At 39.3% G+C, this 25948-nt stretch overlaps 1 protein-coding gene across 1 annotated transcript in view; it reads right to left on the bottom strand.

The window, feature by feature from the left end:
* Positions 1–24588, bottom strand: part of LOC104611350 (ferredoxin-dependent glutamate synthase, chloroplastic) — a 109541-nt gene extending 84953 nt beyond the window's left edge. Inside the window, exons 1-7 of the mRNA XM_010278368.3 lie at positions 24075–24588; positions 20508–20820; positions 19494–19936; positions 19146–19277; positions 5678–5776; positions 5280–5350; positions 2993–3089 (exon numbers count right to left, since the gene is read on the bottom strand). Of these exons, the coding sequence (XP_010276670.1) occupies positions 2993–3089; positions 5280–5350; positions 5678–5776; positions 19146–19277; positions 19494–19936; positions 20508–20820; positions 24075–24377 (1458 nt within the window). The 5' untranslated portion in view covers positions 24378–24588. The remainder of the gene's footprint in view (positions 1–2992; positions 3090–5279; positions 5351–5677; positions 5777–19145; positions 19278–19493; positions 19937–20507; positions 20821–24074) is intronic.
* Positions 24589–25948: the final 1360 nt, after the last annotated feature.

The following is a 25948-nucleotide window of genomic DNA, read 5'->3' as shown; positions in this document are numbered from 1 at the left end:
AGATGCAGGCATGTTACACCAATCATCATGTGCTTATACCCCTCAGCAAAATGGGGTTGTTGAGCGCAAGAACAAGCACCTATTGGAGACAGCTCGAGCCCTACTTTTCCAGCACCAAGTGCCCAAGCAATATTGGTCTCAAGCTATACTCACTGCATCATACCTGATAAATCGGATGTCATCTAAGGTATTGGGTATGAAGACTCCTTTCTCTGTTTTGTGTTCCACCCTTCCAGAGCTTCCTCTTCCTCCATGGGTTTTTGGCTGTACATGCTTCATACATATGAAGGATCCAAAAAAAAACCAAGCTGGATCCCAAGACTACGAAGGGAATATTTTTGGGGTACTCTCCTACACAAAAGGGGTATAAGTGTTATGATCCTGTCTCCAAGAAAAAATATGTCACTAGAGATGTAGTCTTTTTTGAGTCTCAACCCTATTTCCAATCTTCTCAGAATCCTCTTCAGGAGGAGACTAGTGGGTTGGAAGAGGATTCTCATTCTCCCTTCTTTTTTGTTCCCCTTTCATCACCTTCCACTACTCCTAGCTATGACATTCCGGATCAACCTAGTGTGGCTCCCACTGTGCCAGTTACTTCTCCTGATATAGCAGATGCTCATGATGGTTCCTATAGGCAAGAGAAAGAGATACTTACATACAGCAGAAGGAAGAAGGGCCCTCAACCTCATGATTGCAACCAGTTGAACTCAGATCAATCTGTCTCTGCAATCCAAGGTAACTCTGACTGTCTCACTTCAGGGATCTTCCTATTGCTCTCCGTAAGCCTGTTTGCTCTTGTACCACCCGGCATCCCATAGCTGATTTTGTCTCTTACTCACACTTATCTCCTGCCTATCACTCCTTTGTGTCTGCTATTTCCTTTGTATGTGTCCCTTCCAGGTACTCAGAGGCGGCATCTGATCCAAGGTGGAAAGAAGCCATGAATGAAAAGATGAAAGCCCTAATGAAAGCAAGAACGTGGGAATTGGTGGACCTGCCAGAGGGGAAATGCACTGTTGGGTGCAAGTGGGTATTCATAGTAAAGCACAGGGAAGATGGGTCAATCGAGAGGTACAAGGCCCGACTTGTGGCAAAGGCATTTACACAAAAGGAAGGAATTGACTACAAGGAAACCTTTGCTCCAATAGCAAAGCTCAACACAATCAGGGTTCTACTGCAGCAAATTTCTCTTGGGAACTCCATCAGCTGGATGTGAAGAATTCCTTCCTAAATGATGATCTTCATGAAGAGATATTCATGGAACCTCCACCTGGCTATGATGTTGGAAAGAAGGTGAGTAAATTAAGGAAAGCATTGTATGGTTTGAAGCAGTCTCCCCGGGCATGGTTTGAGAGACTTTGTATGGCCATGAAGAAAGTGGGGTACACTCAGAGCAGTGCAGATCATACATTGTTTAAAAGGAGAGGATAACAAACTTACGGCTCTCATTGTTTATGTGGATGATATGGTGATTACTGTAAATGATGTGGAAGAGATGAAGAGGCTGAAGGAGTTCTTAGCTTCAGAATTTGAGATCAAAGACCTGGGAAATCTGAGATATTTTCTTGGGATTGAAGTTGCTAGATCAAGAGAAGGAATCTACATATGTCGGCGAAAATATGTGCTAGATCTCCTAGAGGAAACATGCATGATGGGGTGCAAGCCAGCAGACACTCCAATAGAACCGAACCATGGACTACAAGAATCAATGGGTGAGGAATACTGTGATAAAGAGAGGTACCAAAAGTTGGTAGGAAAACTGATATACTTATCCCTTACTCGGCCAGACATTGCCTATGCAGTGCATGTTGTCAATCAATTCATGCACTCACCAAAGATCCCTCATATGAGAGCAGTGGAAAGATTTCTCAGATACTTGAAGACTTGCCCAGGGAAAGGAATTCTATTCAGGAAAAACAACAGATTTGAAATTGAAGCCTACACTAATGCTGATTGGGCTGGGTCTGTTGAGGACAGAAAATCAACCTCAGGTTACTGTACACTCTTGGGAGGGAACCTGGTTACATGGTGCAGTAAGAAGCAGAATGTTGTGGCTAGATCAAGTGCAGAAGCAGAATACCGAGCTATGGCACATGGGGTTGCTGAACTCTTATGGCTCAGAACTCTTCTTAATGAGCTTGGTATTAAGGCTGAGGGTCCTCTCAGGCTGTATTGTGATAATAAAGCTGCTATCAACATTGCCAACAACCCTGTATAGCATGACAGGACAAAACATATTAAAATTGATCGACACTTTGTCAGAGAGAGAATTGTTTCAGAAGAACTCTGTGTGCCTTATACTCCATCAGAGATGCAAATTGCAGATGTATTGACTAAAGGACTGGCAACAACAAAGTTCAGGGACATACTTGGCAAGCTAAACATGATTGATATCCATGCTTAGCTTGAGGGGGAGTGTTAGAATGTTAGAATGATGTCTCTTTGTACGAGTGTTCGGCTGATAAGAGTTCTTATCAGCCCATACTTAAGTTTAAGTTAACCCGTAATTGGGCCTATGTTAATGGCCCTAAGCCTGTTTTATGTTTTAAGTTAACTGGGTGTTCCATCACTAATCAGGGGCATTCCAGTAATCTCTTGTATCTTGTACTATATTCAAATATAAATAATAGCATGGTCGACTGGCTAGTACAGTTCGACATTCCAGTAATCTCTTCTTCTTCTCTTTTCTACTACTTCGGCTACAGAGGTTTAGCTTTCAAAGGATACACCCATAGAGCTTGTCAACTTGTTAGCCTTGGCTAACAACACCAACTACCAAAAAACAAGAAACAATATAACAGTAGATAAGATACATCACTTGACCCCAATACAAGTTGTATTTTTCCAATCCATCAGCCACCCCAATACAAGGTGCAACTACTAATGTGTATTTTTCTTTTTCTTTTTTTTTTTTTTTGGGGGGGGGGGGGGGGGGGATGCCACTAGAACTGTCCCATCCAACAGCTAATCTGAGTAATGATAAAGAACAAACCTCGGAAGCAACATAGACAACATTGTCTACTGTCCTCCAATACCTAGCAGGACGAAGGCCATTCCGATCAAGACAAGCTCCAACAGTTTTTCCATCACTGCTCAAATGAACAAGAACAAGTAAGTGAAAGAAACGAATAAATTTTACTCAAATAATAACAAAAACTGTAACTGATAATTATTAAATATCAAAACTGTACAAGGGTGGCAACTCCAGTATGACAGAAATATATAATAATAACAACAACAATAATAATAATAAAAGATTTAACCATCCTATCCAAGATATACCTAATTTCCATCTTTAAGTCCACATGGCTAGTACAAAACTCAACTCAACAAAACCTTGTCTCAACCAAATGGATTAAACTACATTACTCCTGTTTTTCCATTCAACTTTGTTCAGTGCCATTATCTATTGTTAAATTATGGTCCTTAAAAACATTATTCATTAATTTAATTACGTCCGTTTTGGCCTGCCCCTAGTTCTATCCCTTCAACTTGCAACAGGTCACTTCTTACTGGTGTTGCAGATGGTCTTCTCTGCACATGACCAAACTGTCTAGTTTTCAATCATTTTACCACCTTTCAAGTCTACTCCTACATTCCTTTTTTTTCCTTTTGATAAGTACTGATAATGTTTTATTAAATAATCAAAGGTACCAAGCAATACAATGAGACATCCCAAAGAGAGGCACAAGAAAAAAAAAATATATTGATCAAAAAAAAGAGAGGCGCAAGATGCAGCCTCAATTACAACAATAGATTACAACTGAGCTCAAAAAAGATTATCCTTGTGCCCCTAGCTCTTCTATTCCTGTAAGTCCAGATTACAGTGTCTGGACCCTTGAGCCACCCAACTATCAATTTAGAGTTCCCTTCAACTTTCAACCTGTCAAAGTTCAGCTCTTTAACAATTTGTACTCCCTGCAACACTACTTAAAACTCAGCATGGATAGAACCCCTATTCCTACAGGGCCTGAGTATAATGCAATTAAATGGCCTTCTACATTCTTATGAATATTACCACTTCTGACTGTCTTTTCTGGTTTTCCCACTCATCCATCTCAACATTTACATGTTTACTACAATATTATATTATTTTGGTTGATAATATCAAAGGGTATATGGAGAATCATATGTATCAGTGTTATGATATCACCCTTTTATTGAAAATTTTCATATTTTATTAAAATAGTCAAAATAGAGAGGAACAAACAAAGAGGAAGAAAGATACAAATGACCCATAGCATGCCTAACAGGTCCCACCCAGACCTTGGAAAAAGGCTCCCTTATAAACAGCCAAACAAAAACTACACAACAAAACCATTCATCCAGAAACCTGCTATAACAGCTCTAAAATCAAGTTTACTCTTTCAACCACAGATCTAGAATGACTCCTAGAACTCTCCACAGTCCTCATTCTAGCCATCAAAGTCCTCACTCTCCAAATGTGACAGAAACCATAGACCTTCCTGATCCCTCATGCATCCAACAGGCAATAACCTCTAAAGCAAGCTCCAGCCATTGATGGACCATAAGAATTTCACTCAACTGCACCACGAGAGATGGAGCTAAGCTACTCGGATAACGCCTTCAATTATCAAAGAATTTGGAATTTCCAATGTTCTCAAACCACCTAGGGAGCAATAAAGATGCAACCAATGATATCAAGGATAGAAATGAGACAGGTTGCAAGTTTCCAGTATGGTTCCTCTCAGGTTTGGGGAGCTTATGGTTTTTATTGGAGAGTTCATGTTGGTGCTGGATAGCAGGATAGGTGTCAGGTTCACTGATCCAACACTGTTCCATGACTTTCATTGGGTTCGGGATTCACTAGCGCAATATATTGGTTATATATAAAACTTTTCCTAGCCCTATATACATATTTATAGAGGATAGCCATGGGCAAGAACCCCTTTATCCCTTTTGCCTTTTAGTTTCCTTTTTCTCCACTCATATTGCCTCCTTCATGGAGTAACTAAACTAAGCTTGGGTAGAAGTTTCAAAGGGTCAAAGTTGCAGTTGACCTAACCAGTACAAAACACAATATTGCCACTCTTCACTGCCCTACGTGTGATTCAAGATTTGGAAGTGAAGCTAGGTCCAAAAGAAAGGGTAAGGAGTAGAAAAATCATTCTCAGGGGTTGTTATATTCTAGTTAGCATTTTAATGGAATTTTCACTAGAACATAGCAATAAATCATACAATCATATAATAGAATACATATTAAAAAAATTTGATTTTGATTTAGAAATGATGCACATTGCCCTTGTGAAGTTATTTACCTGAATAACAGTAAAGCTGGTCCATCCCAAGCTTCCATTTGACCCTTGTAATACTCATAAAAATCAACCACCTGGAAAAAAACAAAAAAGGCCTAAGCAACTAAAGGCTCATATAATATCAACTAAAGTGCACTACAACAAAAAAAAAAGTTAGGGTCTACACCCAAAAATCAAAACACAAAAAAAAAGAACAGAAAAAAGCTAAACCAGGGATAATGACATTCAAGATTGTGATTTAAAAAGACGAATGTCAAACTACAAAGAAATAAAATGAACTTTAAGTGCCCTACAACAGAACAAAAATGATATCACCATTGATCTTGGAGATAACGATAACATATTAATAATGATTAGCCAGCCACAGTTGATTACAGATGCAAACTTGAAATGTATATTACCTCAGGATATTTTATCATCAAAGTTGGATGATTCTTGTATGCCTCTGGGACAAGAATCATGAGAGCTTCCTCTGGACTACGGCCACTTCTTAGCAACAACTGATCAGAAGGAAGAATTCCGCAACACAACAAGTTAGAGAATAAGGAGAAAACAAACAAGTAAAAAGAAACTTATTAATTATAAAGCTTAAACCAGAATGAGAAAACCTTGTCAGGAGCCAATGTACAAAAAAATGAATTATGGTTATACAAATACCAAAAAGGTGAAGAACTGAATAGAAGCTAATTGTTACAGGTTTTAATAAGATTTGAAATGGTCCACATTGTTTTGAAGTGTTAGAAATATGTCTATATTGAGGGTAGAGTGGGCATCAGGGTATTTCTGTCCATCTACGACTTTACTTAAGTAGGGGAAGTAGTGTCTTTTAATATTTTATTAATCTCTAATATAAATAATAGGCTGCTGCAGGTTGGGGAGTATTCTATTCTCCTCATCAAAAGGTTTTCTTTCCATCTCATCCATTTTCTTTCTCTTTGTCCTCTCTCTTCCAGTCTTTCTCTATTCTTCTATAACATATCGTCTTTTTTGTTTATCACTAACTGATCGCAGGTTACATTACGTGGTATAAGAAAATTTAGTAACCTGTGTTAGCATAAATCAGAACCGAGCTCTCTGGTAGAGAGTCAGATCAGATAGCAATTGCCATTGCCCTCCTTATGGATGAGTGGTGGTTGTGTGGTTGTAGTAAGTTCCTCTATTTGACAGATCAAAGAAGAACATTCTTCGTGGTGGAAGTATTCTGTATAAAGAAAGACATTCAAAATTCAGAGGTTGATTGCAAGAAGAATGATAATGTGGTTAATTGCTGCAATGTATGACAGGTTGTAGATAAGTATTGGTGATGTGCAAGTACTGTTAGTATGTGACAGTGATTAGAATGCAGTATCAAGAAAGACCGGCCCATTATTACAGTTTGATTCAGTATTGTTTCTTCCTTGAAGTGAAGCCTCGGTTCTGGTATTCAAGCAGACCAGAAAATTAGTACGACTGCTGCGCTGTATAACAGTCTGTATTCAGACCAGAGATTACTTCTTAGTAGAGAGATGGCATCAGCTAGTTTGGAGAAATCAAGCTTGGAAGTTGGAATAGCAATTAATCCTGATTTTTTATTTTTTGCAACATAGGTGACCTTAACAATGTTTATGGGCCTAATGACTATAGAGAGAGGAGGAAGTTATGGGAAGAACCGGCTGCTATCAGGGAACTGTGAGAAGGACCATGGTGTTTAGGAGTTTATTTCAATGTAATCAGATTTTTGGAAGAAACAAACAGTCCTGGGCAGAGGTCGACTACAAGCATGAGGAAACTTAGTCAATTTGTGGATGACTTTGAGCTTAAAGAGATATCCTTGTCACATAGCTGTTTCACTTGGTCTAATCTCCAAGTGAATCCTATTTGCTCTAAGTTGGACAGATTCTTATTTTCGAATGATTGGGAAGAACATTGGGGGAACTTGACCTCTAGAGCGCTTCCAAAAGTAACTTCTGACCATTGACCTATTGTGATTTGTAAGGAGTTGGGAAATGCAGGACCCACTCCATTCAGATTTGAAAACATGTGGTTAGGACACCCAGGCTTTATTCATAAAGTTAAAGAGTGGTGGTTAGAGAGTAATCTGACAGTGGAATGGAGTGGAACGAGGTTTCACAAGAAGCTCCAATATTTGAAAGATAGAATCAAGGAATGGAATCACTTAGAGTTTGGGAGACTGGAGGAAAGGAAGCAATTTGTGACTGCACAAATTGAAGTCTTGGATCTCAAGGAAGGGAGAGGATGTCTTACAGAAGAGGATAAGGAACAAAGATGGAAATTGCACAAACAGTTAGAGGACTATCTGTTCAAGGAGGAAATAAGTTGGAGGAAAAAATCAAAATATAAGTGGTTGAAAGAGGGAGATAGAAATACCAAGTTTTTTCATGTTGTATCAAGTGGAAGAATGAGAAGAAATTTTATCTCAAGTCAGGAACTTGAAGGGGTAACAATATCCAATCAAAGAGAGATTGTTGGGGCCTTTGCGGATCATTTTAGGTCTATATTTAGAAGACCCCTAAATAATAGGGTATAGCTTGAGGGGTTGGGCTGGCCAACCTTGAGGTTGGAGGATAGGGAGTGGTTGGAAAGGACATTTGATTTGAAAGTGATAAAGGAGGTGGTGTTCTCTATGGATTAGATTAAAGGCACTAGGCCCAAACGGTTTTACGATGGCTTTTTATCAGGATTGTTAGGAGATACTGAAAGAGGACCTAATGCTAGTATTTGATGAAGTCCATAACAAGGGAGTGATTAACCCAGGGTTGAATTCCACCTTCATTGCCTTGGTTCCCAAGAAAAGAGATGCAAATCATCCGAAGGACTACAGACCAATCAACCTAGTTAATAGTCTGTATAAGATTATTACAAAGGCGTTGTCCATTAGGATTAGGAAGGTGCTCCCAGCAATTATACCAAATAACCAAGGAGCTTTTGTGAAGGGGAGGTAGATAACAGATCAAATACTTATAGCAAATAAGAGAATGGAGGATTTCAAGAGATCCGAAAAAAGGGGTGGTTTGCAAATTGAATTTGGAAAAGGCATATGACTTGGTAGATTGGTCATTCCTATTCTATGGATTAGATTAAAGGCACTAGGCCCAAATGGTTTTACGATGGCTTTTTATCAGGATTGTAAGGAGATACTAAAAGAGGACCTAATGCTAGTATTTGATGAAGTCCATAACAGGGGAGTGATTAACCCAGGGTTGAATTCCACCTTCATTGCCTTGGTTCCCAAGAAAAGAGATGCAAATCATCCGAAGGACTATAGACCAATCAACCTAGTTAATAGTCTGTATAAGATTATTACAAAGGCATTGTCCATTAGGATTAGGAAGGTGCTCCCAGCAATTATACCAAATAACCAAGGAGCTTTTGTGAAGGGGAGGTACATAACAGATCAAATACTTATAGCAAATAAGAGTGTGGAAGATTTCAAGAGATCCGAAAAAAGGGGTGGTTTGCAAATTGAATTTGGAAAAGGCATATGACTTGGTAGATTGGTTATTCCTATTGGAGGTGATGACCAACTTTGGGTTTAGAGACAGTTGGTGCAAGTGGGTGATGGGTTGCATTAGGACTTGCCACTACTCCATCTTGACGAATGGGACAGTAGTGGATTTGTTTACGGCTTTGAGAGTGATTAAACAAGGAGACCCCCTCTCTCCATTTTTGTTTACCTTGGTTGCAAAAGTGTTGGGGAGACTATTTTCCATAGCAAATTCCAAGGACTTAATAAGGGGGTAGAGAGTTGGAAGGGAGAACATACCACTCACACACTTGCAGTTTGTAGATAACACAAAATTTTTTTATGAAGGAGAGGATCTCAATAGGATCAGGAACCTAAAGCTCACTATACTACCCTTTGAGCAAATCTCAAATCTTAAAGTGAATTTTGAGAAAAGTTGTATATTAGGAGTTAATTTGGGGGAGGGGGAGATTTCTAAGGGGTATACACAAATGCACGGATTAGACTACTTGGAAACATTTGCCCAGTTGCTAAGATGACCTCTATGAGAGTCCTATTATCATTTTTTTTTTTTTTGAAAAAAGGTAAAGTAAATTTTATTGATGGAGACAATAGTTATACAAAGCGGGAGGAGACATGAAGTCAGCACCCCCACATAAAGAGATCAGAGATCCCATACACTGACTGACTTAAGCATCAGCAATACATTCTGATTACAAAACTCAGGAAGGACTGATAACCAGGATGCTAATCTAGCCACTATACCCTGGATCAACGCCTCCGGCCTCTTCTTCTCTTTTCTGAAAATTTCGTTATTCCCCTCCAACCATATAGTGCTGATAACTGCCACAGGGATAGATCTCCAGATGAGCTTGCCTTTCTTTGATAACCTCGGAAGGTTCCAGCCTTTTAACAGCTCCTTTACATTGTTCGGCATAATCCAGCATACCCCCACAGCAGAGAAGAAGTGGGACCAAATTCTCCAAGCCAAATCGCAATGAATGCAGAGATGGTCCATAGTTTCCTCAACCCGACCACAATTTCCACAACCTAAAGTCCTCCAAGCTGAATTCCCTTTTAGCCAGGTTGGTTCTTGTTAAGCATTTCCCTAGCACAGAGGTCTAGACCAGGAAATTGACTTTTGAAGGGGCAGATGGGATCCATATTTGTCTAGAGGGGAAGTCTGCATTCCTACAACCAGTTAAACCATCAGCAAAGGATCTAACTGAGAAGTTTCCATCAACAATCCAGGTCCATGTCCATTGGTCTCTTGATTGAGATTGAAAAGAGAAACTGTTTAGGTTATTTAGCAGGTTCACCACCTCAGCCACTTCCCAGTCTTGAAAATCCCTTCGGAACCTGGGCTTCCACATCACTTCACCTTGGACTAACTCGAAGGAATCAGCCACAATTGCCTCTTTGTTTTCAGCCATTGAGAACAGAAGGGGAAAAATCTCTTCCAAAGGAATCTCGTTCAACCATTTGTCCTTCCAAAGCCGAACTCTACTCCCATCACCTAACTTGAAACCCACTCCTTTTAGGAAAGACGGGAGAATTTTCATGATACATTTCCATAAAGAGCACCCATAAGATGGAAGTGTGGCAGCAGTCATCTATCCCCCTTATTTGAACCCATATTTGGAAGCAATAAGCTTCCTCCACCAGCATTTATCTTCCACTCCAAACTGCCAAATCCATTTTCCCAATAAGGCCGTGTTACTTAAATGTCTTGATTCTTCTTAGACCCAGACCTCCTGAATTCTGTGAAGAGCAAATTTGTTCCCCGCCTCTCAAAGGTCTCCACCCTGTTCACATCCTTATCAGCTCAACCCCACCCTCAGAACCGTCCAGCAACTATTCTCCTGTGAACATCTCCGGTGTAGTTATCATCACTCAGTCAGGTGTAGATGATCTCTTTTGCATGTACAATTAATCAACTGCTGAAATCATTGGTAGCTAATTTTGATTGGTCCCTATATCGATTTGACATAAAGAATGCTTTTTTGAATGGGGATCTGCATGAAGAAGTATACATGTCTCTTCCTCTAGGGATGTATGGAAAGGAGATGCAAGGAAAGATCTGTAAACTAAAGAAGTCACTTTATGGCCTTAAATAGTCACCTAGAGCTTGGTTTAAAAGGTTTAGGGCAGATCTTGTTAGATTTAATTATACCAAACACAGTCAAATAACACCCTCTTTGTCAAGAGGAGAGCTATATTGGTTACATTTCTGATTGTTTATGTAGACAATATTGTAGTCACTAGTGATGATGTGCAAGAGGTTGACAATCAACAAATTTATCAATACTAAGTTTGAAATCAAGGATTTAGGGAAACTAAGGTGCTTCTTGGGGATTGAAGTTGCCTAGTCCAAGGATGGCATCTTTATCTCTCAACATAAGTATGACCTTGACTTGCTTTCTGAGACAAGTACACTTAGAGTTAAGTCTACTACCATACCCATTGATTTGAACCATTAGCTCTCAACTTCTAATAGAGAATTGTTGGATGATAAGAGAGTGTTTCAGAGGTTGCTTGGGAAGTTGTTGTATCTTTGCATGACTTGCAAGATAGTAAGAAAACACAAAAATGTAGTAAGAAGACAACAAGAAGTTTGCATTCAAAAACTGAACAAGAAGACTGATTGAGTCGAAGTCATTGGGGGGGGTTGTTTTGGGTCTTTTGTTGGGTGGCAGTTGTAGGTGCTTAGTGGTATTGTTTGTTTTGATGTTCAGGGTTGTGTTTTTTGAGGAGTTTGTTATGTTTGGGTTGGTTTGGGCTGGCTAGGTTTTGTTTTATCTTTGTTGGGTATTCCTTCTATGTTTCTTTTCCCTTGGGTGATTGCTAATCACCTTTCCTTCTACCTCCTTTTTTTTATCAATAACTCTGAAAATTTTCATTAATTAAGAAGCTTTAATATACAACAAGAAGTTACAAAGAAATCAGCATAGAAGCTGACCCAAGACAGAATTACAAAAGTGCCCAAAACATATCTGTTCTTTGAACCCCTTGCTTTGCTAAGCTATCAGCCAAGCTGTTAGCCGATCTCCTAACCCAACCCACCTGAATAGACATATTTCTAGACATCCATTTGAACCTTCTGAAATCATTCTTCAGCTGCCAGGTCACTCCTTCCCCTTTTTGCAACCATTTTATCACAGTTTTTGAGTCTCCCTCGATGATCAGTCTACTAACCCCCAGCTCTTTGGCCTTCTCAACCCCATATACTGCAGCTAGAAACTCTGCCCTAGCTACATCACCCTCCTCCACAGGACCGGAGAACAAAGCAATAATGAAGTTGTTTCTACTGTTGCTACAGTAGTCCGAACCAGTAAGGAGAAGAAGAAAGAGAAGGAGAAGAAGAAGAAGAGGAGAAGAAGAACGAGATGAAAGAACTGTCGAACCTGATAGCTAAACCCTATCAGTCGACCTCTTAATAGTGATTAGGCTCTAATTAAATGTACAAGGACTAAACTGCCCCTACTTAAGTATGGGACAGAGAACCTCTAATAAGACTGCCACATAAGCTCATAACTTAACCAAGATGAGTTGACTAATCTACCCTTATTCGGCTAACTCTAATACTCCTCCTCAAGCTGGAGAATATATGTCATATAATCCCAGCTTGTTACATATATAGTTCACTCTCCCTGAGCTTAAGGCTTTTGTAAACAAATCTGCCCACTGATCAACTGAGCCTACATGTTCTGTGCTTATCTCTCCAGTAAGAACCTTCTCCCTCACAAAGTGGCAATCAATCTCTATGTGCTTTGTTCTCTCATGAAAAACAGGGTTGGATGAGGTATGGAACGCAGCTTGATTGTCACAGTACAACTTCATAGGTTTATCCATGTGGAACCCGATTTCTTGTAGGAGATTCCTCAACCACACTAATTCACATGTAGTGTGTGCCATGGCTTTGTACTCGCCTTCAGCACTGCTTCTAGCCAAAACCGTCTGCTTTTTACTCTTCCATGTCACAAGATTTCCTCTAAGAAATGTGCAGTAACCTGTAGTAGATCTTCTATCAGACACAGAACCCGCCAAATCTACATCCGTGTACCCAACTACTTTAAGTTTTCCTCCTGGTTTATACAATAGCCCACGGCCCAGAGCTCCCTTCAGATATCTTACAATTCTAAGAACTACATCCCAGTGACATATACGAGGGTTCTGCATAAATTGGCTCACCACACTGACTGCAAAGGAGATGTCTGGTCTCGTGATAGTCAAATAGTTCAGCTTCCCCACTAGTCGTCTATACCTTCCAGGATCATCAAATATTTCCCCTGTATCACTGCTCAATTTAACATTTGGTTCCATAGGAGTCTCAGCCGGTTTTGCACCTAACAGTCCTGTTTCGTCCAATAGATCGAGAACATATTTTCTTTGGCACAGGTTTACACTTTGTCTTGATCTAGCAACTTCTATACCCAAGAAATACTTCAATGTCCCAAGGTCTTTTGTATGAAAATGATTTTGCAGAAAGACCTTTAGTTTGTCGATCCCCAATTTGTCACTGCCAGTTATGACAATATCATCCACATAGACCACTAATAAAATCTTTCCAGCTTCTGAGTCATAGCTAAACACTGAGTGATAAATCTGGCATTGTTTCATTCCAAAATTCTTCACCACTTCACTAAACTTCCCGAACCAAACACGAGGCGATTGTTTCAACCCATAAATTACCTTTTTCAGTCTGCACACCTTACCAGCCTCCCCCTGATCAACAAACCCAGGTGGTTGCTCCATATATACCTCCTCTATAAGGTCACCATGTAGGAAGGCATTTTTTATGTCAAGTTGAAATAGGGGCCAATCATACATAACTACCAGGGAAATTAACACACGGACAGAGCTAATCTTAGCCACTGGAGAGAAGGTCTCCATATAGTCCACTCCATACAACTGTGAATAACCTTTAGCAACAAGGCTGGCTTTCAGACACTCCACACTACCATCTGGCAAGTATTTAACAGTATACACCCATTTACAACCCACAACATGCTTACTAGGAGGAAGAGTAGTGAGCTCCCACGTGTGAGTATGCTGAAGAGCAGAGAGTTCCTCCCCCATTGTCTGCCTCCACCCAGGTGAACTAAGAGCCTCTTGGACATTGTTAGGTATGGAAATAGATGACAATAGTGAAACAAACTAGCGATGTGAGGAGGAAAGGCGAAATACTGAAACAAAATTGGAAATGGGGTGGAGAGTAGAACTACGTTTACCTTTCCGTAAGGCAATGGGTAGATCAAGTCCTGAGGGTTCAGCAACAGAAGCAACGACAGGATCCGCGGACAAGGTAGAAGCTGGAGGAGGGGCCGGTGTCGTTCGACGTGTATACACTTGCCGAATTGGTGGTCGTTCAGTAGGGATCTGCACTGGATGAGGTGACAAGTCAACTCCAACAGGAACACCCGGAATGGGATCACTGACCGGAAGAGGAAGAGGAAGTAAAGGTGGAGATGAAGATGCTTCAGTTCCTGAGAAGAAGGGAACAAACTCAAAAAAGGTGACATCAGAACAGACATAGCACTTCCGAGTAATGGGATTGTAACACTTGTACCCTTTTTGAGTACGAGAGTAGCCAAGAAAGACACACTTAATGGAGTGTGCATCCAACTTGTCTATTACAGAACTCAGATTGTGAATAAAGCACACACAGCCAAAGATACGAGGTGTTATTGTAAAGGGAGACAAGGTGGGGAACAAGATAGAGAAGGGAGACTGACCATGAAGAAAAAAGGAGGGCATCCGATTAATGAGGAAACACGCAATAAGTACAGCATCACTCCAAAACCGTTTAGGAACACTCATATGATGAAGAATAGACCGAGCCGTTTCAAGGAGATGACGGTTCTTCCGTTCAGCCACCCCATTTTGTTGAGGAGTGGATGCACATGAAGTTTGATGAATGATGCCATGTTGTTCTAAATATTGTTGAAAGGAAGTAAGAAAATATTCACGACCATTATCTGAACGAAGAACTTTGATTGGAACACCAAATTGTATACGTATTTCAGCATGGAATTTTTGAAAAATGGAAAATAATTCACTCCTTTCTTTCATTAAATAAATCCATGTCATTCTTGAACAATCATCAATAAAAGTGACAAAATACTTGTAACCATTATAAGACTCTATTTTGATTGAGCCCCAAACATCTGAATGAACCAAAGCAAAAGGACTCAACATACGACTTTCAACTCTAGGACTGAAGGAAACACGACAATGTTTCCCAAACTGACACGACTCACACTGTAACACTGACAAATGACTCAAAGACGGAACTAGTATCTTGAGTGCCTTGAGAGAAGGATGTCCTAGTCGACAATGCCACTGTAGAGGAGTGAGTGAAGTCTGAAGTGCAACTGACGATCCACCACCGTCAAGATAATACAATCCACCAGCTTCATGCCCCCCACCAATCTTCTTCCCCGTCCTGAGATCCTGAAAAACACAAGAGGAAGGGAAAAAAGTAACAGAACAGTTAAGAGTCTTGGTTAATTTACTAACAGACATAAGATTGAATGGAAACTTAGGGACATATAGAACAGATGATAAAGAAAGAGAAGCCATGTCAACATTGCCAACACCATAGATGGGAGAGGAGGAACCATTGGCAAGGGTAACAGTTTGAGATGTGGAAGTTTCAGAGAGAGAAGAGAACACACCTGGAGTCCCGGTCATGTGATCAGAGGCTCCAGAGTCAATAATCCAAGGAGAGATTTTAGATGACAAGCAAGCTATACCTGAGTGGGCAAGAGTAGCAGTAGTGTGCTGTGAAGTGGACTGAAGGAACCGCTCATACTCATCACGCGGTACACTCACCATCTCCCTTCCGAAAACAGATGTAGATGTGGAAGGAGTTAGGTCTGCCTGTTGATTATCACTGACACCAACCCCACCAGCAACAGCATGATTGGCCCATTTAGAGGGAGGGCGGCCATGGAGATCATAACAAAAATTTACCGAATGTCCTTCCCTGCCACAGTGGGTACACTTCCTTGTAGAGCTGCCTTTTTCTTTGCCACGGCCTCCCCCCGAGTCACAACCACCACCACGGCCAAATATGGAACCACCACGACCTCCTCGAGAGGCATGTCCTCCCCCTTTCGTACCACGTCCACCTCCTCTGGCTGTCACAAAAGCTGATCTATCAGATTGTGTGGGATTCTCTGTCTGTCCCAAAGAAATCCTGCAAAGCCGAGCAAACACTTCCTCAAGTGTGGGAAGGGTAGAGCCCCCCAATATTTGGGCCCTAACTGGTTCATACTCTGATTTCAACCCCACTAAGAACCTTGTGACATCTAGTTGTTCCCTCTGTTGTTGCTGAACCTTAACATCTGGAGTGAGAGGATGATAGACATTGAGTTCATTTCTGAGGTTCTTCATACTGGCATAGTACTCTTCTAGGGTTTTATTTCCTTGTTGCAGACCAAAGTACTCCTGATAGAGCTAATATACCCTTGTAGTATTATCTTGCCCAGAATACAGCTTCTTGGCATGTTCCCATATGTCCTTAGTTGTATCTAAGAACATGAAGTTGGCACTTATTTTGGGTTCCATACTGTTCCACAGCCATGTCATGATTTGAGCATCCTCCTGTTCCCAATCATCAAACCCTGGAGAGTCATCCGGTGGTTTATCTTCTTTCACATGCTTCACTTTTCTCTTTGCCTTGAGAAAAACTTCCACCGACTTGGCCCATGGAACATAGTTCTCACCATTTAGTTTAATTGATGTCATCTGTACACCTAGATAGTCAGAGGAAACCACCACACTAGGTTTCTGATCACTACAGCCATCTCCCATTGCTGCCATGATACTCTTTCAATGCTGCCTCTAATCTGACTTCCCAATCACCAACTAAGTGCTGCTGTCAAGAGTTTGATGTTCCAGAACCTACAGCAATCCCTAAACACAATGATAGATACACACGCCTTTGTTCTTATCCACACCACTACTGATTTCACAAAAAAAAACATAGACTACACCGACATTAATTCAGAACTTACTAACCACATGCAAGCTCTCTTACAACTACTCAACAGAGTTTGTGCATCACAAGCACCACCACACAGCCATAGCTGTCACACACAATACAGACCTGCTTTAACGCTTTTAAGAGGGCACCACAAGACCAACAAGAATTCAACTAGTACCATTGCATTACACCTTGCACCATTCGGCCACCTATAGTAGCCCCTACACCATTTGGTCACTGTAAACACAGCCTGTTCTTGGAATTTTTCCAAGAACCAGGGCAACAACCAACCTAGTTCTCTAGGTTCTGATCAGTCCTCTCAAGTTCTTGAAGATTTTCAACCCAGAAGTACCAACAGCACAAAGAGAAGAGATAACCAACCTTCGTTTGAGAGCTTCAGCCAACCATTCACTGCTGAAGTTGTTTTCTTAGGAAAGGAGGTTCTGCGCACCAGAAAAAAAAGAAGAGCTGAGATGTTTCAGGCCTGGGACGAACCACTCTTCTCCATTGACAGCCCAGAGAAGAAAAGGAGAGAACTGAAGCACGAACTGAAGTTGTCACGAACTGAAACAGGTCACGAACCTTGCTCTGATACCATGTTTCTACTGTTGCTACAGTAGTCCGAACCAGTAAGGAGAAGAAGAAAGAGAAGGAGAAGAAGAAGAAGAGGAGAAGAAGAAGATGAAAGAACTGTCGAACCTGATAGCTAAACCCTATCAGTCGACCTCTTAATAGTGATTAGGCTCTAATTAAATGTACAAGGACTAAACTGCCCCTACTTAAGTATGGGACAGAGAACCTCTAATAAGACTGCCACATAAGCTCATAACTTAACCAAGGTGAGTTGACTAATCTACCCTTATTTGGCTAACTCTAACAGGAGCCATTTTCATTTCTAATGCCCCCCCCCATACCTAAAGGGCCTGGGTTACCCATACAACTCCCATCGAAATTCAGCTTCATCCAACCCTCTGTTGGAGGGGACCAGGTTTCACAAATTTGTTGCCTCATAGTTGATGAAGCAGCAATAAGTCCCCAAACCCTGAAGAAGTCTTCGACTTTAATATCTGAGAACTGCTTTAAACTTTTTACCCAATGTGCCACCCTCAATGTTATTGTTTCCACAAGAGCTTCCTTGCATTTTTCCTTACTTTCAAATATTCTATCATTTCTTTCCTCCCAAATAGTCCAAAGTATTGCTGCTCTAGTGCACCTCTAGAGAATCCTTCCCCTCCTTGTCTTACCACTGCAACCATTAGGGTTGAATAAACCTTCCAATTGGTCAGGAGAAGACCACTTGCACCCAAAAAGAGAAGTAAACCAATTCCAAATGAAACTGACAAAGGGGCAAGATAAAAAAAGGTGGATAGCAGTCTCACCATTCAACTTACACAGGACACACTAGTTAGGGGGCAAGCACCCATTTGGCCTCTTCCTTTGAAGTACATCAAAGCTATTAATACAACCATGAAAGACTTCCCAACAAAAAGCACTGGTTTTAGGGGAAATAGGATGGCACCAAATTTCTTTGAATAAAAACTGAAGAGAAGACTATGTGGCAACCATCGAATGAAAAAATGATTTACAAGAAAAAGATCCATCAGGATTAGGACCCCAAATTCTAGAATCTAACCCACCTTCCCCCAAAAAAAACTGAATTCAGCAAACCTAACAACTCAGAGACTACAAGCAGTTCAGATTCTCTAAGATTCCTATTAAAACCAAGGTTCCAATTCAATCCTGGCAAGTGAGAATGATGGTTTAGGAAATCAGAAATAGGCTTTCCCTTGAACCATTAGGGTTTAATAAAATTTTTCTTTATCTTCAAAAGGAAACTCCTTTGCGAACAGCCTTACCAATGGGTAGTTGGTAGACCTGAGTTGTAACAGGGAAACTCTATCAAGGTAAAGAGGTGTTGATTATTTGTAACTACTATTTGCCATTTCTTTTTGTTTCTCATCTTTGTGGGTTTTTCCAGATTCCTTATCTTCTAGGCCTTGACTAGGCTTCTCTTCCATTTTCTTCTTCTCATGATAAACTCTACTTTAGCTGCTCAGGAAAAAGGACTTACTACTCTATTGTTTACACAAACATATCTTTTTCTTGGAATTCTTTTCTCTTTTTTTTTTATCAGCACTCTTTCTTTCTTTGCATTCTTGCCACAATCAAAAAAGAAAATCTGTACAGATATCATTGTATTTGTTTTTAAACTACTTTGTGGAAATACAAATCCCTCAGATTAGGGAGAATTTCTACCAAGGAATTCAAGTCATCAGTGACAGTATTCTAAAGGAAATTCTCTTTTCTTTTTCTTTTCTTTCCAAGGAATCGTGTACAATAAACTTAATAAAAGATTGCACAACAAGAATTGTACAAGTTATTCAAACAAAGACAAGAGGTGTTAAAATTCTCATACCTCTGCTGCACTATCAAGATTTGCTGAATCAGATGCCTTTGGGTTTCCATAAGGACAAATTTCATCTTCACGACCACGCCAAACAGGAGACTTGAGTGAGGTCTCTCGAGACTGCATCCAGTTCAAGTTCCCCTGGACAAGTTTTGGCAGCATCATGTACCAAAAAAGAAGACATCAAAGTCATTTTATATCCATGAAATACTAATATAAAAATGTTTAGATGAGTCTATTAATAAAAATACAAAAAATGGATAAAAAGACCCAAAATACAGACAAAAAGCACATAAAGGGAAACAAATAGCACCGAGATGATTAATTAAGTATAAATAGGAGAATCAAAGACGAAACCTGTATAGTATTGATTTCTCCATTATGACCAAGCAATCTCATTGGTTGTGCCAGTGGCCACCTGGGACTAGTATTTGTGCTGTACCTTCTGTGATAGATAGCAAAAGGAGATTTATAAAGATCACTCTGGAGGTCAGAATAAAATTGCCCAAGAACTTCTGACCGAAGCATTCCTTTGTAAACAATAGTTTGATTGGACAAAGAACAGAAATATAGCTCATCTCCCCACTTCTCTAACTTTGATACTCTTTCTATCAACTTCCGGCAGATGTATAGCTCTCTTTCAATGTCATCAATGTTTTCTTCATTTGAAATTTTCACAAATACTTGCTGTATGTTGGGCATGGTTTCTTTTGCATAGTAACCAACAACTGCCACATTTATAGGAACAGGTCTCCATCCAAGAACGTCAAGGCCCTCTTGCTTGAAGGTATTTTCAATAACTGCAGAGAAAATGTATATTTGTTATTAAGAACAAATTTATGTTAAAAGAGAAAAATAAGTAGTGGGTACACTGCAATAAAATCAGAAAGCATAAATTAGATATAAAAGCATACAATGAATTTACACAATATATCATCAAGAAAGGGCAAATACAGAAACAGCAATACAAACAATATTTTTTAATCAACAAACAATACAAACAATATAGAAAACTTATTGACAGAGGAATAGAAGTAGATGACCAATAAATATCTGAAAATGCTTTAAGAAGGTTAAGCAAGGGTAACTAATCATATATAGAGCACAATGAAAAGATTCTTTCTTGTCATTAACTGCTCAGAATTTTATTAGTTATGAGGAAGAAATCAATAATTCAATATTTAGCTATACAATGCTAATTGGGTATCAGGCATACTAAGTTTTGTGATACCAGTATACAGCACCTATGAGTCACAGATAGCTAGCCTAGGACATAAAAAGATGCATCAGATAAGCATGGACATTTATGCAAGTGCACTAAAAGGAAAACTAGATGAACAGAGACAAGGATCATGTTGCTATCAGCATCACCTGATTTTGCTTCTTTCATAGAATCATCATCTTTGGGGAGAAAAACCATTCCCACACCAGTGTGCAACTTATCTAAAGAAGCAATCCCTTGTTTATTTGCCCAATTGTTGAATAGCTCCCATGGAATTGAAGTCATCAATCCAGAACCATCACCAGAATCATTATCTGCTCCACAGCCACCACGGTGTTCCATACAGCCAAGGGCTGTAAGAGCATCTTTGATAATCTCATGTGATGCGTTGTTCTCCAAGTTTGCAATAAACCCAACTCCACATGCTCCTCTTTCAGATATGATATCATTCAAATTTGCAACCTGAAAAACTTGTAATAGCAATGTCAAGAGTATGGATAAAAGCAAACTCAAGTTTATTTTACATGCATGGTATAAAAGACCAAAATCATATGATAATACAGTAGGTTTTCTGTAACACATCTTGAAATCATAACCAAGGTTCTAGTTCAAACCCTGATGTAGGTTTTCATACCAAGAAAGCCTCAGTCACTCTTTGCTAGGTTTCGTTATGAGATATTTTATAGCCTTCTAATTGCACAATAAAGAAACAGGAATTGTTGCCAATATGACCTTATGAGGCTTGTCCAAACATTTTAGCATTGTAGAAGGGAAAAAAAAAAAAAGAGAAAAGGTTGACATGATAAGGACATGTAAGAACATTGCAACAAAATAAGTCAAAAAGTGCTATGGGAGGAGAGGAATGCAAAAAATTTAAAGAGAGAGGAGCAGGGAGGCTGTAATTGAATATATAATTGTTAGTACGGCCCACTGGCTAAAACCATTGGAGCTATTCTTGAATTGGTAATTAGTAATAAATAAAAAATAAAATTTTAATAATAAAGGAAAGGAATAGATCAAAGGTGGTGAGAGATCCCTAAAGACAATCAAATTATAATAAGTAAAACAACAACAAAATATACCAAAATCAAACTTCTAAAACAGATCAAAAGTTGTCTTCATACATTTCCTTTGGAACACCTTCAAATTCTGGCAAAACTAATACCCAATCCATAAGCCTTTTCCACCTTCAAATTCTCGGATTTCTCAGTGGATGACTTGAGAAGAAAGTCACAAGAAGTGGTTCTAACTTTGACTCTGAAGTTTAGGACCAGCTTTTTGGACACCACCAAAAGTAACTTCGACGGAAGCAGCAAATCGAACCTAGGCCCTTTAGGTGTTGGAGGTCTTTCCAGATATGAGTCAGGGCATGTGTTGGCAATGTTTTCAGGTCCTATAGGCATCGATGATTCTTTGAAGGCTGAAGTTATGGCAGTTGTGGAAGGGGTAAGCAAGGCAAAGGAGCTGAATGTGAATAAACTGATTATTTAAAGGGACTCACAAGTGTTCATCAATTGGCTGCTAAACAGGGGGGATAAGTTGTGGGTATACAAAAATGAGTTAAAAAGTTTAAATGGATAACCACACATGGATATTAAAATTCAATGAGTGCAAAGAACGCCTGACAGCATGGTGGATTCCTTGGAAAAACAAAAGGCTGGGAGGATTCAAATATTTTGGGCTCAGTTGTAAAGCTTTTGGATTGGAGATGATCTGTTATCCTTTTGCTTTCTGTACACTTTGTAATTTTCTATTAATACTTTAATGAAATTGAAATTACATTTAATGATCAAAAAAAGATAAGGAAAATTCATCTATAATGCTAAACTCAAAAAATGGGTTTATCTATAATGATAAACTCAAAAAATGGCCACGTCCTTCATATGGCCAAAGGAAAGAGGAAGAGTATTATGGAGGGTGATAACAGCAGCAATTGTGTGGACATTTGAGAGGAAAGAAATGCTAGAATTTTCAAGGAGAAAGAAAGATCCTTGGAAGCAGTCATTGAGTGCATCACTGTTAGTGTGGTATATTGGATCAAGTCACTTAAACTATTCCAACCTCACTGAGTAGAGGATATAGTCAAAAAGTGGAAGGAAATGGCAAGCACAGACCAGAAGAAAGGAATAACCCTTAGAAAGTGCATACCACCAGTGGAGGGTTTTATCAAATTAATTTTGACAGCAGTGTGGGGAATCCAGGACCTTTAGGGATAGGGGGAGCTTTCAAAGACAAGAAGGGTAATTTAATGGCTGTGTTCTTAGGGTCAATAGAAGAAGGTGACTCACTAAGAGCAGAAATTATCACTGTGATTCAGGGAAGACAAAAGACACATGAGATGAAGATCAAGAAGCTTGTGGTGGAAGACAACTCTAAGGTGGTGGTGGGATGGCTACAGAGGGAGGACGCTCTTTGGATCTATAGGAATGAAATAAGGAAGTTCAAATGGCTAATAGAAGGAATGCATGTGAAGGTGCAATGCACACATAGATCGGCCAACTCTTTGGTTGATGTATTAGCCAGTCAAGGGGGCTGTTAGAAATCAATTATTCTGGGCTGAATTGTAAATGCTCTTTTCATGGATTAGATACGCATTGTGTTTCTCTCATTCATGTATAATACTTTGTACACTTACTTCTCAATAATTTAACAATGGATATGGCATTAAATAGAACAGATCAGTGAAACAAGATTCATGTAGCCAAACCCCATATAGTTGTGATAAAGCTTGGATGACAACAATGATTATGATGATGAAGTTATTTATCAAAAAATAAAATAAAATAAACCATATACACATTCTTGCTTATAGCCAATAGAAACATAATGAAATTGCCAACTGCCTAGGGAATAACAGATTACTTGGATTCTCTATGTTGTTTAAACCTCTATAATATGACTATATGCTTCTTCTATTTCATTGATTTTCTTTCCCTAGTATAAGTAAACTATACACTACTACTATCTTAATAAAAAAAATAGTAACTTATAATCAGAATTAAATAAAAATAGATAAAAATGCTGCGGGTCTCAGATTGAAGATGAAGTTGCAATTGTCAGGGTAAGAAAAATGTAATAGAATTGTGTTGATTAACTGGAACATTAGAGGCTATATTGATCGCTCAACCCAAATTTCAGAATATGGAATTACACCATGTGCCAATCCAAAAGTTGGCCCAGTAAATTTCAAACAATAAAAACATAATTGATCAACAACTGTCACCTTATAGCTCCATGATAACGTCCACCGTCATTTCAAAATAAACAACCAAATATGTAATCAATCTTAACGTCCATAACACAGTAGCAGCATTTGAGTGACTAACAACCTTATGCCATTCCGGAACCCTCTTACCGATGCATAGGCCAATCGCCCCTCACAGACATGATAAATTCAAGATTGCTATTTAGTCGTCAACACAATTATGAAATTCTAATTATCACGATCATCAATCAATATAAAGTCAAAAACCAGAGTAACCATACCTCTACTAAAAACTCAAATGCTAATTAGAACTAGCATCGACAGAGATGATCAAATAAGACAACTACAACCAACACATTATACATTTAAGTTCAAATATAGAACTTAAAAATTGCAGCCTAACCAGAAACTATATAAAGTAACTTCTGTCATTCCAAAGCAGAATTCTCTGTATTCAAAAGTAGATACTACATAGTCTCTTCATTGACAGAAGTCATAGCGTGAAGCATACCTCGTTTTCAGCACGTCGAACTGTGTCAGATTCCTTAGAAGCGAAATCCACACGATTGACGTCAAGAACAGCTTTCACCGACGACCAGCTCCTCCCCAATGACCCCCGACCTCTCCGGACTGCTCCGATTCCGATTCTCTGTCTCGTCCGTTTCGATTTACAACACAGACCGATGAAGTCTGCGAAGAGAAGTCCTCTGTTTGCGTCGAAAATTGAACTCTTTGTTGCTGAAAGTGAAGTGCTGGATGAGAAGCCATTAGAGTATAGAAGTTGTGGCATGGGTACGATGGACTGAAGAGCCATAGCTGATCACCAAACGGAACACCAGAAAGAGGGAGAGAGAGAGAGAGAGAGAGAGAGAGAGAGAGAGAGAGAGAGAGAGAGAGAATGAAAGAGGGAGAGGGAGAGGATCGTGTGGAGAAGAGAACAAATGGATGTGAAGATAAAAGAGCAAGGGCCGGAAGCACACACCTCCTCTAGCGTCTACCTCGTCTCAGAAGCACAGAGTCCACTGGCCTGCTCCGATCCAGTAAATCTCATTTTACTTCCACACATTTAATCACCACGGATAAGGAATCTTAGTCAGATGTTTAACAGATCAGACATGATCAAATCGTGTGAAGCCTACCTAATAGACTGGATATAGGAGTGTAGGATCACATGTGAAGAAAGAACAAAAGCGATTACAGCATGGACCGTTCTATTCACCGGTTACTGCCGGTTTTCTTGGGCGTTTTATCCGTATTAAAGACTGGCAATAGCCGGTTGGGGGCTCCCGATTAGCCGGGCATGTTTTGTCAGCTCTGACGTTCGCAACAAATTGTCGTTGAATATTATTGGGCGAAATATAAGAAAGTTGCTTCTGTACGGCCAACCGTGCAGATTCTGCGTCCATCTGGACCGTCCAAGTGGCTAAGTTGATCCAATTAGCCAATGCTGGCTGCTTCACTGTTTTTGGGCCAGATTCTTCAGTACAGCTTTAATCAGATAGGTATTTTGTCATGTTTTGGATAAACAATTAGATCAGATTTTAGTGGGCTCGGAAACCTTTGGGATTGGAATAAGTGTAGTTTTGTGGCCGCACAGTTGGTAAATGACTTTTCAGTGCGGCAGTGCCTGGTGGGTCAAGTCACATGGATGATGGAACAAACTCAGGCACATTATATTAATTTTTGCTGATGTTGGCATATCATATATTTGAAGTCAACTTGGAAAACACCATTCTTTACTTGCAAAAGGACAAATTACATATGTGGTGCTAATATTATATTATAAATATTAGTAAGATTAGTATATGGATTAAGATAACAAAAACTTAATTGCTTTTTTGGGTGTTTCAAGAGATTCTTCTCAATCCTTACAATCGAAGTTTAAAGTATCAGAGATGTAATGTATATCGAAGAAACAATTTTAAGAGACATATCGAGATATGTTTAAGATATGAATGGATACAGATAGAAAATTAAGATATGCATAAATACACTAAAAAAACTTATATAAATCCTAAAAATATATGTTAATTATAATAAATATAAGTTTTATATCACTATAAATAAGCTATTTAAATATAAAAATCCATATTTCAATGTTTGTGTATGCATACATACCATAGTATTTAAAGAATCAATATAATTTGTATTAATATTTACCATTTTCAGAAAATAGGACCGATTGACCTATTAGACTGATTGGACCATGACTAGATTGGGTTAAAAATTTGCTTAAACTTGCCGACCTGACTAGTCGAACTCGATTACTAGTGATTCAGTCTTGGCTTTAGAAAAACAACTGATTTTTTAAATTGTTTTAACACATTAATGCAAACTTCTAAAGGCCATAACTTTTTGCTCAAATGTCCAATTGCGGTGACCTTT

This window comes from Nelumbo nucifera, chromosome 7, assembly GCF_055504915.1.
Source record: "Nelumbo nucifera cultivar China Antique chromosome 7, China Antique-T2T, whole genome shotgun sequence".
In the NCBI taxonomy this organism is placed as follows: Eukaryota; Viridiplantae; Streptophyta; class Magnoliopsida; order Proteales; family Nelumbonaceae; genus Nelumbo; species Nelumbo nucifera.
This window is presented reverse-complemented; position numbering and strand designations above follow the sequence as displayed.